The 18,993-nt window shown below is 38.5% G+C and overlaps 1 protein-coding gene across 3 annotated transcripts; it reads left to right on the forward strand.

Annotated features, from left to right (window-relative positions):
* Window positions 1-1,554: 1,554 nt before the first annotated feature.
* Window positions 1,555-18,802, forward strand: ELOC (elongin C). 3 transcript variants are annotated; one of them, XM_089898575.1, is made up of 4 exons: window positions 1,555-1,616; window positions 11,078-11,131; window positions 13,045-13,188; window positions 18,055-18,802. In XM_089898575.1, the coding sequence occupies exons 2-4, from the start codon at window positions 11,128-11,130 to the stop codon at window positions 18,243-18,245; spliced, it is 339 nt and encodes a 112-aa protein (XP_089754701.1). In that variant the 5' UTR covers window positions 1,555-1,616; window positions 11,078-11,127; the 3' UTR covers window positions 18,246-18,802. The 3 variants fall into 3 exon arrangements, with proteins under 3 accessions (XP_089754701.1, XP_022451016.1, XP_089754702.1); XM_022595308.3 differs by lacking the exon at window positions 1,555-1,616 and adding an exon at window positions 1,682-1,789; XM_089898576.1 differs by lacking the exon at window positions 1,555-1,616 and adding an exon at window positions 1,683-1,701.
* Window positions 18,803-18,993: the final 191 nt, after the last annotated feature.

Genomic DNA, 18,993 nt, shown 5'->3' on the forward strand with positions numbered 1-18,993 from the left:
AGGACGGTCTGTCCGGTATTGCTTTTGCAACACCTTTTATCTGCCAAATGAACTAAAAAAGTCTTGCAGGCAAAAGTCACTATTTAGGTCAACAAACTTTGGATCGCCTGTATCTGTTTTCCTTTTGCGGACATCGTTACACAACAGTAGGAGTTGAGCAACTTGCAATGGTGAGTCTTGGCCCTACATTCCTTTCATGCCACAGTCCGGCAAACAGAGGGTGAACTTTATTTAGCTGTTTCACCCTTCCTGGAAGGGTGCCTAAATTTCACAAAGGGAAAGAGAGTAAAGACGGCTCTGATTTACGATAGTTCGATTTACAATTTCTTGACTATACGATGGTGTCAAAGCTATATGCATTCAGTAGAAACCATACACAATTTGAAATTTTAATCTTTTCCTGGGCTACCAATATGCAGTATGAAACTCTCTCCCCGGCGTTGAAGCTCCTAATCAGCCACCCAAACAGGAGTGTAAACAACCAATACACTTATACAACCACTGTGTCTTTCACTTTCAGTACAAGTAATCAATAAATTACCTAAGATAATCAACACTTTATTATAAAATAAACTTTCCATTGGACGATTTCTGCCCAACTGCAGGCTAATGTAAGCATTCTGAGCACATTCTAAGATAAGCTAGGCTAAATTATGTTAGGTCTATTAAATGCATTTTCGACTTACGACATTTTCAAATTCCACTGGGCTTATCAGGACATAACCCCATCTTAAGTGGAGGTAAGATTTGTAAAAATGATAGGTGGATGGGGGTTGGGGGGAAGCGCTCCGGGGAGAGACCGGGAGAGAGAGGAGAGGAAGGAGGGGCAAAGGGGGCGTGGAGTGACAAAGATGGTGTCAGAACTGAGTATTGGTGGCAGGACTTTCGGTGAGTGATTTCAGAATCCAGAAGCTGAGCAACCCTGTGGCTGGGAGGGGGCAGGAGGTGGGGGAAAGGCCTCAGAGTGGGGGTGGGGGGCGTGGTTAGTTTTCAGTAAACACTGAAAGGTACCGGGAAGAGAGGAAATGAGGCCAGCGATTTCGCGAGCTGTTGGGATGCTCTTCAACAAGCTCTGCAACTTTTCACAAAAGACAAGCTGCTTCATAAAGAGCACGATCTTGTTAGCATAGCAACCGCACTCCCACTATCCAATCTTTTCTCTGCAGATAGTCTCCGACCTCTACGCGTACCCCCAAACAAGCGTCAGGAACAACCTCCAAAATTACAAGGTTCTTAACATTCGACATGAGAAACTACAAGTCCCAGGTTGCAGTGCTGCCTCAACCAAACACGACACTACCCGCCAGATAAACTACAAATCCCAGGATGCAATGCTGCCTCGCCCCACCCCACCCCACCCCACCCCCACCCCACCCCACCCCCACCCCCACCCCCACCCCCGACCCCCAGCACCTCTTTGAGGATGCTGTCCCCGCGGAAATCAGATCTGGATCGGCGCTGCATGCTGGGAGTCAAAAGACCCAGAATAGGATTGGTTGAGACTTTCCAGGGACTACCGTCCTTTTAGGCTTGGCCTGTGGGAGAAGGGAGGGGGCGCTGCGCACTTCCTGTAGACGCTGGCGGGCGACGGACTCAGGGAGTCCCCGCCTCACTAGGTACTAATCTCCCGCGCGTAGAAAGCGTCCGTGACCCAGCGGAAGTGATTTCTCCAACTGCCCCGGAACCCACGGCGGCAAGCAGGTGGGGGTGGGGGGGCGGCCCTGGTGTAGGGGCTGTGGCGGTGCGCGTGGACCCGGTTCGGTGGCTGTGGTTGCTGCGTGGCTGACGAGTGAGTCTCGGGCTGGGGTGGGAACGGAGCTCCGGGCCAGCGTGGGGGACGGGGGAGGCTCCTAGTGGGCGCGCTCGCCATCCCACTTCCCACCCCTTCCCATTTGGGCGGGGAAAGAACGGAAGCTCTTAACCTTCCCTGGCCTCTTCGCCTCTTGGTTTGGGGGAGGGGAGAGGCGGGCGGCGGGACCTTTCCTGGCGCCGCTCGGTGGGCTTGGAAAAGGGTGGAAGGAGGGGCGGCGGCCGGCGAGACGGCCGGCGAGACTGGGCCTCCTCGGGGTTAAACGCGGGCAGGGTGGAGTTAGGAGCATGGCAGCCCTGTCTCTTTCCCTTTTTGCTTTCCCCGGGTGCACTCAGATTCGTTCTTTTCTTGGGGTCAGTCCCTAGTTAGAAGAGGGCCTTCGCTCTTCCCAGTTGCGAGACCCCGAGAAGTTTACCAACTTGTTGGGTGATCTCTGCCCGACTTGGTGTTTTGGGGCTGCCGTGCATCTGCCTCCCAGTCTCATCTGAAAGGAGGTATCTAGTGTCAAGTACAGTGGCCATTAAGTTTCTCTTATGGAACCTCTTTAATACAGCTATGGAGTTCGAATTATTAGTGCGAGCATTTCTACTCTGCATCGCCTTCAGTGTGGAAAACAACCGCAGTCCTTTAGAGTTTTAAAACCTCATTTTCAAACTGCCAGATTTGCTTTCTGATCCCCAACTAGTTTCCTTTTTTGCTTAGTGGACTAAAATGATACGTCTCGGATCTCGTTTACATTATAATTGTGGTATAATTCATGATGTTGAAATATCACTGTTCACACGTGGATTCATTCATTTTGGAGATACAGTGGCAAGGAGACAACTATGGTCCCTGTCATCGTGGGTATTAAGTGCTTATTGCCAGTGATGATTTTGGCTTCATACTTCATTTTTAAATGATTGTCCTTTTTTTTCTTAAGTGTGAGATTTACCTAATAACTATCTACCATTCCAAAAAATATATATGTATATAAATTTATTTCAAATGGAAGATACTAGTTTCATTACATTATGGTAATTCTGTAATATAGTCAGTAGTTTGTAGTCAGAAGTTATAGTCAGTTCTATATATCAAGTTCCAAAGTAATATTTATATCTTATAAATTGCTTGTTTGGGTTTTTTGGGTAGATTTTTTTCAGTACTAGAAAATAATCTGGAAAATCTTTGTATTTACACTGGTATGTGTTAATGCATTTCAACTAACCTGTCCTAAATGTTTACTGTTTCGTTATTAAATAAGATCAGAAAAAGCTCACCCAGCGATGCTCAAAATTTCAAGCCTTGGTGATTAAGAAAACAGTAGCGCCATTCACTCAACTCTTTATTGAGCATCTTTTGTATGCTAGGTACTAAATGAGGCCTGCCCTCACCGAGCTTGAGGAAAGAGGCTATACATTATATAAGCAAATACAGTTTCAGGTGGTGATAAATGTGAAGAGACTGTATCTAGATTAGAGTTAGATTAAGTTAGAGGACTAGGGTGTGGTGTCTGCTTTTGAAAGGAAGTGATCAAGGAAGACCTGCCTCTCTGAGGAGTTAATGCTTTGCCTGGAGACTAAAATAATAAAGATCTGAAGGAAGAGTTTTTCAGAGAGCAGTAATTGTAAATGCATAGACCTTAAGGGAGGAATGAACTTGACCTATTAAAATACTTAGAAGGCCAGTGTGGCTGGACGTTAATGAAGGAAGAGTGATGGGAGATGAGATCAGAGTGGTTAGCAAGGAGTAAATAAGATGGAACTTTACAGTCCTTGTTCTGTCTGTAATGAGAAGCCATTAGAGGATTTTATGCAGGGGAGTGATACCTGGCTTATGCTGTTGATGACTGATTGCTGAGTGGCAAACTGAGAGTTGGAGGAAAGTGGAAAAACCAGCTCCTAAGGAGGCTGGTAGTAGTTCAGTTGCCATGTGGTAGCTTGAACTAGAGATGTAGAGTTGGAAGTTAGTGAGAAGTGGTCTGATTTGGAATGTAATTTGAAGGTGGAGCCAAATGGTTCTTACCTTCGCCCCAGAACGAAAAACAATTTGGAGGAGTCACCTGTTTTGCCCGAGCATCTGGGTGAACAGTAGCACCGTTTACTGGAATGAGGAAGACTGGGGCAGGTGCACTGGTTTCTGAGGAATAAAGCAGGAGTTCTGTATAGAGTGTACCCAGGTGGATGACTTTATACAGCTCAGAATCTGTGCAGTAGGCAAGTAGGATATCCACTGCTGTTGCTCAGGGGAGAAGTCAGGCTAGGGAGGTAATCTTGGAGTCATATTTTACATGTGATATTTAAAACTATGGACCAGAGGACATCAAGTAAAGAGTATTAATGGAGAAGAGGGCAGATGTCTGGGAGCACTCGGGTCAGAGGAGGAGCAAACAGTGACAGAAGCAGAAAGGCCAGGAGGGTGTGGCATCCGTAATACTAAGGGAAGAAAATGTTTCAGAAAAGAGGGCGGAGTCAACTGTAAAACCCTAAGAGTAAGATGATGATGAAAAATTGACCCAGAGAGGACTTCCCTGGCAGTCCAGTGGTCAAGACTCCGCGCTTCCAATGCAGGGGGCCCGGGTTCGATCCCTGGTCCAGAGCTAGATCCCACATGCATGCCGCAACTCAGACCCCCGTGCAGCCAAATAAATAAATAAATATTTTTAAATGAATAAATAAAATAATAAAAAAAAATTGACCCAGTGACCAAGTAGTTGAAATTTGACAAGAGCACTCTGAATGGACTAGAGGTCTAAAAAGTCTGATCAGTATGGGTTACAGAGAAGTGTATGGTAGTGATGATGTTACAGCATTTTGATATGTTGAATTGTGGCAGGACAAAGTCCTTGGATCACTGTGCTTAGCTGGAAAGGTTGGCCTTGCATAGGAAGGATGACTTTTTACTCAACTTTTGAAACAGGAAGTATATGGTATATAGATGCAGGTAGGATGAAGGTGGAAAGATAAGGCAGTTGAAGTGACTTGTTTCTGTTTTGCTGGTGAAATAAGTGAAGTTGTCAGGGTAGGAAGGAGAGGTATGGTAGAGGTTTAGGAGATGCCGTGAATTTTCTCAGAGTAGGAAAGCCAGTTGACTAGGTAGGAGGATCAGTCTGACACCAAGTATCTGTTTAAAGTGTGTGGCCATAAATTTAAAATTGAGACCAGTCACAATGGTTGTGACTTTTCTTCAGCCGATTCAGTCTTTGGTTGAGGCCTGAGCTCGGTGGAGAATCGGGTTTGGCCAGGGTTGGGATTTGGGTGGGTAGCTACATCAGAGGAGAGGGCAGGGAGTTAAGGGTGTAAGGGCTGCGAGGCACGCATGGTGCTAGTCTTCATGAACTCTTCACAGTGGGATGGAGCAAGGTCAGGGTTGGGTTTATATTTGTTTACTTTCAGCCCATCATTTAAAGGTTCTTTTTAATTATTTTATTGTGTGTAGAATCTATAATTAGGTACACACTATATAGTGAAGTACTTGTTCATACTTTTTAGACCAAAACAAAGGAGTTCAGAGATCATTGTCTAAGAGGGAGATTAGGTAGGTTAAAGGGTAAGGCAGACAAGACAGCCTCAGTGGGATCACACAGCACTCTAGAGCTCTTGAGTTGTGTGCTGTGTGGGAGTGACTCTTGCTTAACAAAGATGGGAAATTGGGAGTTATGGGCAGTTTGTTGTAGAGGGAGGGTGAATTTCACATGGGTTCAGTCATGAAATGGTAGAGCTGGAAGGGACTTCAGGCACAGTTGAGTCCAATTTCCTCATTTGGGAGATGAAGAAACAGAAGTCTTATCATTTAACCTATCTGGGTCTCAAGATAGAAATGCGCAGAGTAGAAATTCAAATATGGACTTCTAACGACACTGAGTTACTTTGCCAAAAGTATTAAAACTGCTTACACAAGAGTTAAGTACTATAGGAGCATTGTTATAAGTTGAATAAGCCAGAATGAGAATTTTATCTCATCCTGAGATAAATAAATTCAGCGACACTATAAGCACATTCTAGGCAAGATATTCTGATGTCTTGTTACAAACTGGAATTGTGTAACTTCTGTCAATTTGTATTAATGGCCAAAGCCGCTCTTCTTGCCTCTTCAAATAGGCCTAAACATTAGATAATTTTTGGTTAATGTAATTTACTTTGTTTTCCAAATTAATCATATTCTTACATATTGTTAAGAACAAATCATCAGGCTGACTGACGATTGTTTCCTTCATGAGTGGCTTAGTTCCACATACTTGTTTCTTTTTAAAAATCAGTTTTAAATCATAGTTTCCTAGTTATTTGTACTTTCAAACACGTATTTTTATGATTTTTTTTAAAAAATTGAAGTATAATTGACGCACAGCACTGCGTTAGTTCCAGGTGCACAGCATAGTGATTCTATATTTCTATACATTACAAAATGATCACCACAATAAGTCTGGTGCCATCTGTCAGTGTACAGAGATATTACAGTATTATTGACTATATTCCCCACGCTGTAGATTTCATCCCCATGACTCAGGACTTGTAACTGGCAGTTTGTACCTCTTAATCTCCCTTGCCTACTTCACTCATTCCCCCACCCCCTCCCCCGTGGCAGTCACTGGTTTGTTCTCCTGTATCGGTGAGTCTGTGGTTCGGTTTTGTTGTGTTTGTTCATTCATTTTGGTTTTTAGATTCCACATATAAGTGAAATCATGCAGTTTTTGTCTTTCACTGTCTGACTTATTTCACTTAGTATAATACCCGTGTTGTCACAAATGGCAAGATTTCATTCTTTTTTATGGCTGAGTAATATTCCATTATATGAGTAATCTTGTAGTGTGTATGTGTGTGTGTATCATATCTTTATCCATTCATCTATCGATGGGCACTTAGGTTGCTTCCATATCTTGACTATTGTAAATAATGCTACAGTGAATGTAGGGGTGTGTGTTTCTTTTTGAATTAGTGTTCTTGTTGTCTTTAGAAAAAATACACAGAAGTGGAATGGTGGATCCATGGTAGTGCTTCCACGCTGTTTTCCATAGTGGCTGCACCAATTTACAGTCCCACCAGCACTGCGTGAGGGTTCCCTTTTCTCCACATCCTTGCCAAAAATGATGATAGCCATTCTGACAGGTCTGAGGTGGCATCTCGTTGTGGTTTCAATTTGCATTTCCCTGGTGATTAATGATGTTGAGTATCTTTTCATGTATTTGTTGGCTGTCTGTGTGTTGTGTGTCTTCTTTGGGAAAATGTCTATTTAGGTCCTCTGCACTTTTTTTTTTTTTTGCGGTACGCGGGCCTCTCACTGCTGTGGCCTCTCCCATTGCGGAGCACAGGCACCGGACGCGCAGGCTCAGCGGCCATGGCTCACGGGCCCAGCCGCTCCGCGGCATGTGGGATCTTCCCGGACCAGGGCACGAACCTGTGTCCCCTGCATCGGCAGGCGGACTCAACCACTGCGCCACCAGGGAAGCCCATCTGCTCATTTTTTAATTGGGGTTGTTTGGGGTTTTTTTCATGTTGAGTTGCATGAGTTCTTTATATATTTTGGGTATTAACCCCTTATCAGACAGATTGTTTGCAAACATCTTCTCCCATTCAGTAGGTGGCATTTTAATTATGTTGATGGTTTTGTTTGCTGTGCAGAAGTTTTTTACTTAGTTTGATGTAGTCCCATTTGTTCATCTTTGCTTTTGTTTCCCTTGCCTGAGGAGGCATATCCCCCAAAATACTGCTAAGACCAATGTCAGAGAACGCACTATGTTTTCTTCTAGGAGTTTTACGATTTCAGGTCTTACATTTAAGTATTTGAGTTTATTTTTATATATAGTATGAGACAGTAGTTCAGTTTGATTCTTTTGCAGTAGCTGTCCAGTTTTCCCAACACCATTTATTGAAGAGGCTGTCTTTTTTCCCACTGAATATTCTTGGCTCTTTTGTCATAGATTAATTAATCATATAAGTGTGGGCTTATTTCTGGGCTCTCTGTTCTGTTCTGTTGATCTATGTGACTGTTTTTTACATACTGTCTTGATTACTGTAGCTTGTAGTAGTGATTTGAAATCAGGGAGCATGGTACCTTCAGCTCTGTTCTTCTTTCTCAAAATTGTTTTGGCTATTCAGGGTTATTTTTATATATATTTTTTTCCAGCAGAAAACATGAGGTTAATAGGTGAGAAATCCCTTATTTTACTTAAATGACATCAACCTGTACCTATCATTCTAATCTGCTTTTTAAAAAATTAACAGTTTATCTTGGTATTTCCATGTTATTATATACATAGGTTTAACTTATTCCTTTTCACTGCCCCATAATATTTCAAAAGTATAAATATACTATTTTTGTTTAGTATCACCCATTTCCCCTTCCCTCCAAAACTTGGTTCTTAGCAAGTTTTTTTTTTTTTTCTTTTTTTTTTTGCGGTTCGCGGGCCTCTCACTGTTGTGGCCTCTCCCGTTGCGGAGCACGGGCTCCGGATGCGCAGGCTCAGCGGCCATGGCTCACGGGCCCAGCCGCTCCGTGGCATGTGGAATCTTCCCAGACCAGGGCACGAACCCGTGTCCCCCGCATCGGCAGGCGGACTTTCAACCACTGCGCCACCAGGGAAGCCCATTAGCAAGTTTTAATGTTTTAGTTTTCTTATTACCATTGGGGTCAAACATTTTTATACAGGTCTATGAGCTATTTGTATTTTTTCTTCTGCTATTTTTCTAGAGTTCAGTGGGGTTTTTTTTACATTTGGTTCTTTAAACTGTAGTGTGTTTTTGTGAGTGATGTCAGTTAGACATCTAACCTTATTTTTTCCAGGTAAATAACCAATGTAAAAAAGCAAAAAGATACAAAGAATAGATTTGCAGCTGTTGCTCTCATCTACTTAGCTAATCCAAGCAAGTCAGCTGAAAAACTATTAGAACTAATAAGAGTTTGTGAAGATCATGGAACACAAGCTCAACTTACCGCATTTAAAAGGTTTTCGTTAAAACACCAGCAATAACCTTTCAGAAAGTATAATCGAAAACACAGATCCCATTCATAATGGGAACTGTAAAGTACCTAAAAGTAGACCTAATGAGAAATGTGTAATAACAAAATGTGGACTTGCCCAACTCCTTAGCAAAAAGATGTTTATCACACTATTGTAATTAAAATAGTGGGGATATTGGTCAGGTATAAACAGATTGATGGAACAGAATACAGTCTAGAAATCCATGTAGTAATATAGTATATGATAAGGGTAACATTTCAAATCAGAAAAGGGATGGGCTGTTTAAAGATCTTTTCGGTGTTCAAAGATACTAGGATAAAAACTGATTTCAGTGTAGGCCCTAGGCTCACCTAGAATTTCTAAGTATTTGTTAGATAATAAAAATCTAAAAAATAGAAAACTATAAAAAAGTAATGTTTATATATAACACTCTAAAAGCACAATGACATCAAGCCTTTGTTCATGTCTTCTGCCTGGAACTATTCTCAACCCACTGTTCAACCACTTCCTCTTACCTACCTAATTCATATATACCTAATTCAGTTATGGAGTAGATGTTCAGATGTTCACACTGAGATTTTATAGCCCCAAACTTAGATTTGTATAGGTTATTTGTGGGTTAAGTCCAAATTTAATCATATTTCAAATATTTTTTAACTTCCACGTAGGAATCAGTGTTTACTCCTAATTGTTAGTGTTGATTTACTCTTTCTTTGTTAGTGATGGGGAGCTCCCTCCCCCCACCAACCTTAACCCTTGTGTAAATGATGGAATTGATTTACTATATTAAGAAGTCTGTAGAAAAACTGTTGCTACCCAAAGGGCTTCTAAGGTATGACTTTTCATGGTTGCTTAGCTACTGCTAGTTAAGTAAACAACCTGGATGTTTTGCTCTGGAGATTTTCCAGAGAAAAGTTGGCACTTGAAATTCTTCTTCTTCTAGCTTTTCTAGCATTTTTTTCCTTTTTTTGTGTTTTAGAAGGAGTACAAAGCAGTATGAACAGAAGAAAATAATAATTACTGATAAATTTTTTAATTGCTTACTACTATGACCAAAAAATGACAGAGTACTGTTTTTAAATTTGAGATAACTATCTAAGGATTTATATCAGCACCTCTCAGCAGTAGTGGAAAAGAAGTTTTAACAGGAGCCAGAATTTGTTACCATGGCAGTATGGAATAATGGAAGGGAGCATGGGCTCTAAAGCAAACCTACCCAGGTTTAAATTCTCATGTTGCCACTTAAGCTGTAGAAGCCTTGAGCAGGTAGCAGCCTCCTCATGTTTTCTCATCTCTAAAATGGGAATGATAATTCCCCTGTGGAAGTGTTGTTTTAAAATAAGACAATGTATGCAACGCATTTAATGCAATGTTTACACTCATTAGGCCCTCAAATGGTTGGTAAAAACGTTACATTGCCCCTGCTGCCTTTCTCTCACATTAGCCATGGTACTTTAAATACCTCCCTACATGCTTGGGGAGTGTTCTAGACTAACATTTAATTTTTCCCCTGACTCTGTCAACACCTGGAGCATTCAGCCTCTCTATACATCAATGATGTTTTTTAAGGTGAGGGATTACATAGGTTTATTGGTCAGGAATTTCTTAGAGAACAGGATAATTAGGATACACTGTTTTTCTGATAATGACATAAAAAATAATATTCGGATAAAAAAATCCTCCTTCGAAGAAATGCTGTTAAAATACAAATTACTGAAAACATGAGCTCTTTTCCTTTGGTAGTCATTTCTTTCGTGAAATTTAAGATTTCTCAAAAATTAATTTTTTTTTAACACTTCATTGTTAAATCTCAGAACTTTGGTAGCCTCTGTGCAGAAGGGATGGAACAGTAAAATGTATTATAGATGTGCACACTTACATAAGAAGAGGGCAAGCCTTACCTTTTTTATTCACAGGAAAGCTACTTCACGTCCTTGGATTTATCATGTTGTCATTCATTTAGCAGATACTTGCTTTAATGTTTACCAGTGTCTAGTAGCTATAGTATACAAAGATGATTAAGGCCAAGGGCGTCTCCTTCAAGTTCAGTTCAGCTCCTAAGGAACAACATATGTGTTTTTAAACTGTTGTCAGAATAGTTACCTTAAAAAGGCGGGGGGAAAATCTGTATTTAGACTTTACTGTCCTGGAGGTGATCATCTTCTCTCAGATGTTCAGAAACTTGATACTGTTCCATATTGTGGTGGCTGGGAAACTTACATAGCAGAGAGAGAGAGTCCTTGCACTTGTAACACCAAGGACGTATTAAAAAATAATGGGAAAACATGTTATTGTGGCATTAATCTCAATACAGTATTGTTATATTTCAGGAAACTACTAAAGTTCCTGTGGACTCAAAGTAGAATTTCATAAGAACATAATGGGTAAGTTATATAAAAGTCATTTTGTAGTTCAATTAGTTGAAGCTTTCTTCTCAAAGATAGGCCTTTGAAGTCAGTGAATGCAAGTAAGAAAGTAGAGTAGACTGAAATTAGTTGTTTAAATCAGCAGCTTATGTTTATTATATATTTCTGAAAAGCAGATCAGTAACATTATTATGCCAAATTTAATTTGTGATTGCTAGTTATTGTACCTTAGGAAATTAGAAACTCTCCCAACATACATAGAAGGTGGTTTCTCTTGCCAAAAAAAAAAAATACTGGAAGTATAAATTTAAATAATTGATAATTTTTATTTTTGTTCTCAGAGGTCGGCAAAAACTGCTAAAAATCTGTACTCTTGAATAGTCTATAATTAGAAGTTACATGCATCTTTATGAGTCCCCCAGCTTTTTATTATGAAAAATTGCAAGAATAATACACTATAGCCTTCACTAGTTAACGTTTTGTCATATTTGCTTTTCCTGCGTGTATACGTTTGTATGTTTATATACCCACATATACACGCAAAAACACACATAAGCTTTTTTTTTCTGTTCTATTTATTAATTGCACATGTAATACTCCACACCTAAATGCTTAAGCATGCATCTCGTAATTCAGTCCATATTCAGAATTTCAGTTTTTTCAATAGTGTTCTTTACAGTGGGTTTATTATTTTTAAATCCAGGGTCCAATCAAGGATTTACTTATTGCATTAATTTATCTCTTTTGTGTTCTTTAAACAGCTCCCTACTTTTGGGATTGGGTGAGGAGTGAGGTCTTTCATGACTCATTTAAATTTAGATTTGTCTGAGTATTTCCTCCTCATTAGATTCAGGTTAAACATTTTTGGCAGTGGTAGTACATAAGTGACTTTGATATTTGTTAATCTCAGTTTTAGGAATTTCTAAATTAATGACAAATGAATGAGTAAATGGATGTTTGTAACTGAACAGTACTTCAGCTTCATCCTCTGTACTTCTTCTCGCTAAGTCTTCCTAAGTTTTTAGAATAAGCCTTAAGATATTTTCTTTCAGATATTGGTACCATAAAAATTAAAATTCTGTCGGTACAAAATTGTAAAGTTATACATGTGAGAAAAGATCTTAAAGGGTTGTATAAAAATACATAGTCCCTCAGAAAGTTACGTTGAGCCAATTCCTGTGGCTGAAGCCGGCATGGTGGCATTGAGGATAGCTGGTAGCTACCTCACCTCTACTTTGAATTTTTAAAGATTGATTATTTGTCTGTAGTCATTGTTTCAATATTCATGCAATAATTTAAACTGGGCAGTAAAATTTTTTGATCGTTTTTTTATGGATCAAGAGTAAAATGCTGAGTAAAGAAGGCCCTAAATTTTAGAATATGGGGCTTGTCAGAAGTTGCGCTCACATGGCATATGAACATTTATTCATAAACACACTATGCATCTTACTTTAAAAATGAGTATTTCAGGTCATAGAATTAAAGTTTTACTGAATATTTTCTTTTAGTCTTCAAATTTAAATGTGCTGCTGTGTTCACAAATTGTTAATACTTCCATGAAAAATACCAGTAAATTTTCATCTAAAGTAAACATCCTTGGGAGTTCCCTGGTGGTCCAGTGGTTAGGAATTGGCGCTTTCTCTGCTGTGGCCCATTTTCAATCCCTGGTTGGGGAACTAACATCCCAGAAGCCATGTGGCCAAAAATTAAAAATAAAAATAAATAACGTAAACATCCTTGAATGTAAAGTTTATTCTGATACTGGAAAATATTTAGAGAATAATAAAATAAGGAGTTAAAAAGTTTAAAATCTTGGTGGCTATTACTCTCCAGAAATGTTTCTGCTCTGAGTTATTCAGATACTAACCTTGGTAAACCTGTTTATTTTTAATAAATTTTGTGATTCAAAAATTATCTACTACATACTTTAGATGGAGAAGAGAAAACCTATGGTGGCTGTGAGGGCCCTGACGCCATGTATGTCAAATTGATATCTTCGGATGGTCATGAATTTATTGTAAAAAGAGAACATGCGCTAACATCAGGAACAATAAAAGCCATGTTGAGTGGCCCAGGTAGGTACATTTCTTTATTTCCTCTTAATATATCCTCACTTTTTTAATGTTTGATGAATGTGTTTTCAAGCTGAATTAAATGACTCATAACATTAAAAGAAAGACAGTAACTGTTCTAACATTAATTACTGCATGGTTATGTTGCATTGGGAAAAAAGTGGCTTCTGCTATTTCCTGTTTTCAGTTATTTACCATAGTTTCAATAAAACCTAATTGATTACTTTGTAATAGGAAGGATCCCTATGTTTCCATGGTCAGTTCACCACAGAAGGACTCTGGTGATTTTTGCTCCTGGTTACATGTAAAGTTTACCTATAGAAGTTATCGCTTCCCACATATCTACTGTTCCCATTTTACCTCAAGAAAATTGTTCTTGAGGGTTGGAATTTCTGGAGCATAGGGTAATTCTGTGTTTAACTCTTGGAGGAAACGCTGAACTGTCTGCACAGTGGCTGAACCATTTTACGTTCCTGCCAGCTGTGTACGAGGCTTCCAGTTTCTCCACATCCTCCCTGACATTTGTTATTTCCCATTTTTCTGATTGTAACCATCTTAGTGGTGTGAAGTGGTATCTCATTGTAATTTTGCTTAGCAATTCCCTAATGACTGATGAAGTTAAATATATCTGCTTGTGCTTGCTGGTCATTTGTATATTTTCTTTTGACAAATATCTGTTCAATTTTGTTGCCCAGTTTTTAATTGACTTGTCTTTTTTTTGTTGAGTTTAAGAGTTCTTTATAAATTCTGGACACTTTATAAGTTCTTTATAAATTGTGAACTTTATTAAGAGTTCTTTATAAATTCTTTATACCTTATGAGATAAATGATTTGCAAATATTTTCTTCATTCTGTAGGCTGTTTTTTCTTGATAGTATCTTTTAATGCACAGAAGTTTTTTATTTTGATGAAGTCCAATTTATTTTCCCTTTTGTTGTTTCTGATTTTTGGAGTCCTGTCTAAAAATGCATTGCCAAATTCAATGTCATGAAGATTTACCTTATGTTTTCTTACAAGAGTTGTGTTTTAAGCACTTACATTTAGATTCTTGATTTTAAGTTAATTTTTGCATATAGTGTGAATCAGCTTCATTCTTTTGCATGTGAACATCCCATTACTATTTGTCAGAGAGACCATACTGAATGGTCTTGGCATCCCTGTTGGTAATCAGTTGACCATAGATGTGTAGGTTTATTTTTGGGCTCTCGATTTTCCATTGATCTATGTATCTGTGGTTATACCAGTATCATGCTGTTTTGATTTCTGTAGCTTTGTAGTAAGTTTTGAAATTGGGAAGTGTGAGGCCCCCAACTTTGTTTTTCTTTTTCAAAATTGTTTTGGCTATTTCGGATCCTTTGCAATCCCTTTTCTATATTTTTTACTATGGAGATTTTAGAACATACACAGACTTGGAGAGAATAGCATAACACACCTTCCTGTACCCATCAACTAGCTTCAATAGTTGTCAACATTGTGCCAGTTTTGTTTTGTCTATTCTAACTTTTTTTAAAAGAGTATTTCAAGCAAATTCCTGACATTAGGTTATTTCACTTGCAAAATCTATGATAGTCCCCCTGCAACCTCTCCCCTGCTTTTTTTTTTCAGACTATCAATTTTACTAGAAACAAAGTTATTTGTATAATGTCCACATCCAGGTTATACTTAATCATGTTTCATCTTGTAAATTCATAATTAGAACTCTAGAGCCTTGAACAGAATCCAGTTTATCTTTCTAGCAAGAATACTTTTTAGGTGGAACTCTTGTAGTCCTATTGTATCACGTCTTTTAGCAATGTCAAGACTGATTAGTGGGTTCCAGAGTTATCAAGCTGATTTGTCCATGAGCAATTCCCCAGTCAGACTTTCATATAATATTTAGTTTTAGCATTCACTGTGATTATTGCTGAGATATACTTCATTTGGAATTATAAAACAGAGATTTTCTAATTCTGTAATTTCTTCTGCATTTATTAGTTAGAACTCTCCTATAAAGAAGAACTATTTGGTTATGCTGAAATATAGTCTGTACGGGAAAGAAAAGATAAATGCTTGATTTTTTTTTTTCCCCTTTACATGCAATTTTTCAGAGTAAAGAATTGGTTCTTCAGCATCCTCCAACAGTAAAGAGTGTTTGCTTTGTTTGTTTTGTTTGCGTATATACTTTTTATTGGATATTTTTCAGTCAGGTGCAGTCATTCTTACTGATGCTCAAACGGCTCCGTTTTTATGCCAGAAGGAGCACATCAGGTTGGCTCCTGTGTCCTTTTGACACAGTTTTATTAGCCTTGAATAGCTATACTACTTTCTGTAATAAAAAAATTTCTCAGGTTCATTTTGTACATTATTCCTCAATCCTAAAAACAGCCATTCATTAAAGAGCCCTGGGGTTTGGGGGGCTGGGTTTTTTCGGTTTGATTTTTTGATGGAAAATGGTACTTAGGTACCCCACTGTGGGTGCTAGCAATACTCATTGCTCCTGGGTTGAAGTGCTTTTAGACTTTTCTACTGGACAGAACTAGGATGTACTTTAGGGGAAAAATCCCGATGCAACAAAATTTTAACTAAAAATTGAGATTAAAGGATTTTTGCAAAGTCTGATCTCCTTTAATTTAAAAACAAGAGTTTTATCTTTGAAGCATCAAACGTTCGGCACCAAACTAATGTTTGCATGAAAAGGAATGAAATACTGATGCATGCTACAAGGTGGATGCACCTTAAAACATTATGCTGAATGAAAGAAGCCAGACACACATTGTTGTATACTTCCATTTGTATGAAATATCCAGCATAGATAAATCCATAGAGACAGAAAGTAGAGGGGAGTTCCCTGGTGGTCTAGTGATTAAGGATTCGGTGCTTTCACCACTGTGGCCTGGGTTCACTTCCTGGTCAGGGAACTGAGATTGTGCAAGCCGCGCAGTGTGGCAAAAAAAACCCCCAAAAACATAGAGAAGGAAAGTAGGTTGGTGTTTTCCAGAGGCTGCGGTGTGGGTTTTATTTGGGGTGGCGAAAATGTTTTGGAACCAGATGGAGAGGATGGTTGCTCGGCATTGTGAATGTACACTGAATTGTACATCTTAAGTTGGTGACTTTTATATGAATTTCTTTTTTTTATTATTATTAATTTTTATTGGAGCACAGTTGCTTTACAATGTTGTGTTAGTTTCTTGCTGTACAGCAAAGTGAGTCAGTCATACGTATACATATATCCACTCTTTTTTAGTTTCCTTCCCATTTAGGTCACCACAGGGCATTGAGTAGAGTTCCCTGTGCTCTACAGTAGGTTCCCATTAGTTACCTATTTTATACGTAGCAGTGTATATATGTCAGTCCCAATCTCCCAATTCATTCCACCCCCTCTTTCCCACCCAGTAACCATGTTTGTTTTCTACATCCGTGACTCTACTTGTTTTGTAAATAAGTTCACTTGTACCCTTTTTTTTTAGATTCCACTTGTAAGCGGTATCATCTGATATTTGTCTTTATGTGTCTGACGTCACTCAGTATGACAGTGTCTCAGTCCATCCATGTTGCTGCAAATGGCATTGTTTTCTTTTCTTTTGGCTGAGTAGTAGTCCAATATATAGATGTACCACATCTTCTTTATCCATTCATCTGTCAGTGGACATTTAGGTTGCTTCCATGTCTTGGCTATTGTAAGTAGTGCTGCTATGAACATAAGGGTGCATGTATCTTTTCGAATTAGAGTTTTCGTCTTTTCTGGATATACGCCCAGGAGTGGGACTGCTAGATCATATGCTAACTCTATTTTTAGTTTTTAAAGGATCCTCCATACTGTTCTCCATAGTGGCTATACCAATTTATATTCCCACCTGTTATACGAATTTCACCTAAAGAAAACACTAATGTTTGTCTAGTGTCAAAGGCTTAATAAGTGCCTATTGGTAATATTTCATACATACATTTAAGAAAGAGAGTTTTCGTTATTGGCAAACAAAAATTTACCTCATTGCTATGAATTATCTGCTGAATCCTTCTTTCCTTTCTCCGCATCCCATCCTACCCCCAACCAATAGACAATTACTAGAAAACTTTTAAAATACTACGTTCTCAGAAAGTACATTTTTCTGCCTTTTATATTCAGTGCACAGTGCTAGTGCTAGACTGCCAAGAAAATATTTTATCCCAATAGTAAAGAAATCATAGAGCTAAAGAAATTCTGAGAGATCACTAAAAACAGTTTATGAACTGTTATTAAACAAAGGGAGGAAGTAGCTTATGAGAGCTCATTAACATGACCATATTTTTAAAAACTAAAGGGGAACACAATGCATTTACTTTCTTGGAAAGATTCTTTAAGGATAGTGTTTTCACTTATCATTTATATTTACATGACAACATAGCATAGAGCTCCTGCTGGTCTGTAAATACTTAATTCCCTAGACTGAATCGTTTTAATAAAGATTTTTTTTGTTTCTACTCAGAAATCTACATATTTCATTTGATGCTAGTTGGGTTTATCCTTTTTGCATTATATTAGTTTTGCTAGGGCTGCCATAACAAACTACCATTGACTGGATGGTTTAAACAGAAATTTATTTTCTCACAGTTTTGGAGGGTGGAAATTAGAGATCAAGGTGTTGACAGAGTTGGTTTCTTCTGAGGTCTCTCTCCTTGCCTTGTAGATGACTGTCTTCTTCCTGTGTCTTCCCATTGTTGTCTTATCTCTGTGTGCCTGCAGCCTCATCTCCTATTCTGATAGGGATGCCAGTCATATTGGATTAGGGCCTTAATACTATCTCCAAACATAGTCACATTCAAGTATTGGGGGTTAGGACTTAAACATATGAATTTTGGAGGAACACAGGTCAGCCCATGTATCACGAACAAATTCCTTTTCTTTTCCAGGTCAATTTGCTGAGAACGAAACTAATGAAGTCAATTTTAGAGAGATCCCTTCACATGTGCTATCAAAAGTATGCATGTATTTTACCTACAAGGTTCGCTATACTAACAGCTCCACGGAGATTCCTGAATTTCCAATTGCACCTGAAATTGCACTGGAACTGCTGATGGCTGCAAACTTCCTAGATTGTTAAATAAAATAAATTATAATAAACTGTTAACTTTTTTCAGTATTTAATACCTGTAGTTCAGTTAGTAATTTTTTCATATATAGCATGTTGCCTGTGTGCAATTGAACTTTAAAGTTCGTTGCAAAGCAGATTATCTTCTGTTCTTTTGCATAGCAATCAGAGTTGAAATTTGTTTGCTACATCAACAAATTAAGGACATTTTCACAAATTGAGAAATAAACAAATATGCCAATTCGTAGGTGGTTTTGCCTTATCCTTTGGATGTGATTTTTAAAATTAGAGCAGTGGTGATATAGTAAATGCTGAAATTTAGGCATAAATTCAACACGTTCTACAGGTAAATAATGGGGCTACATATTTTTATGTTTTTAGTGTTTTTTTTAAAACCTATTCTGATCTTATAGCTGTCATTAGCATTACTAGAGTTATGCAATTGCTTATAATTGCATTGTAAACATGTTTATAACTTAGCCAAAATATTGATTTTTATAACTGTCAAAGACATGAGAGTTGAAATTTCTTATGTGTCTTTTGATAAACTGCAGTATTGTTTAAGTGTATCTTGTCTTTTTGTTTATTGCTACAATTTAAGAACTTTATTTAAAATCAATTTTGGAAGATTACTAGGTACAGCTTTTGGAGCAGAGACTTTTTGAACTTTAGCCACATGGTCAGCAAGTAAACTACATGACTTCAGTTTCATGTGCATCTTGGCCAATCCATTGTATAAAGTTTCCTTTGCAGTATTCAT

This window comes from Delphinapterus leucas, chromosome 17 (genome assembly GCF_059928025.1).
Source record: "Delphinapterus leucas isolate spDelLeu-1000000601 "Yukka" chromosome 17, BTC_Dleu_Yukka2, whole genome shotgun sequence".
Lineage (NCBI taxonomy): Eukaryota > Metazoa > Chordata > Mammalia > Artiodactyla > Monodontidae > Delphinapterus > Delphinapterus leucas.

Coding starts and splice junctions, on each gene's coding strand:
- ELOC (XM_089898575.1), top strand. Junction 13,189..18,054: donor AGCCATGTTGAGTGGCCCAG/GTAGGTACATTT, acceptor TTTCTTTTCCAG/GTCAATTTGCTGAGAACGAA.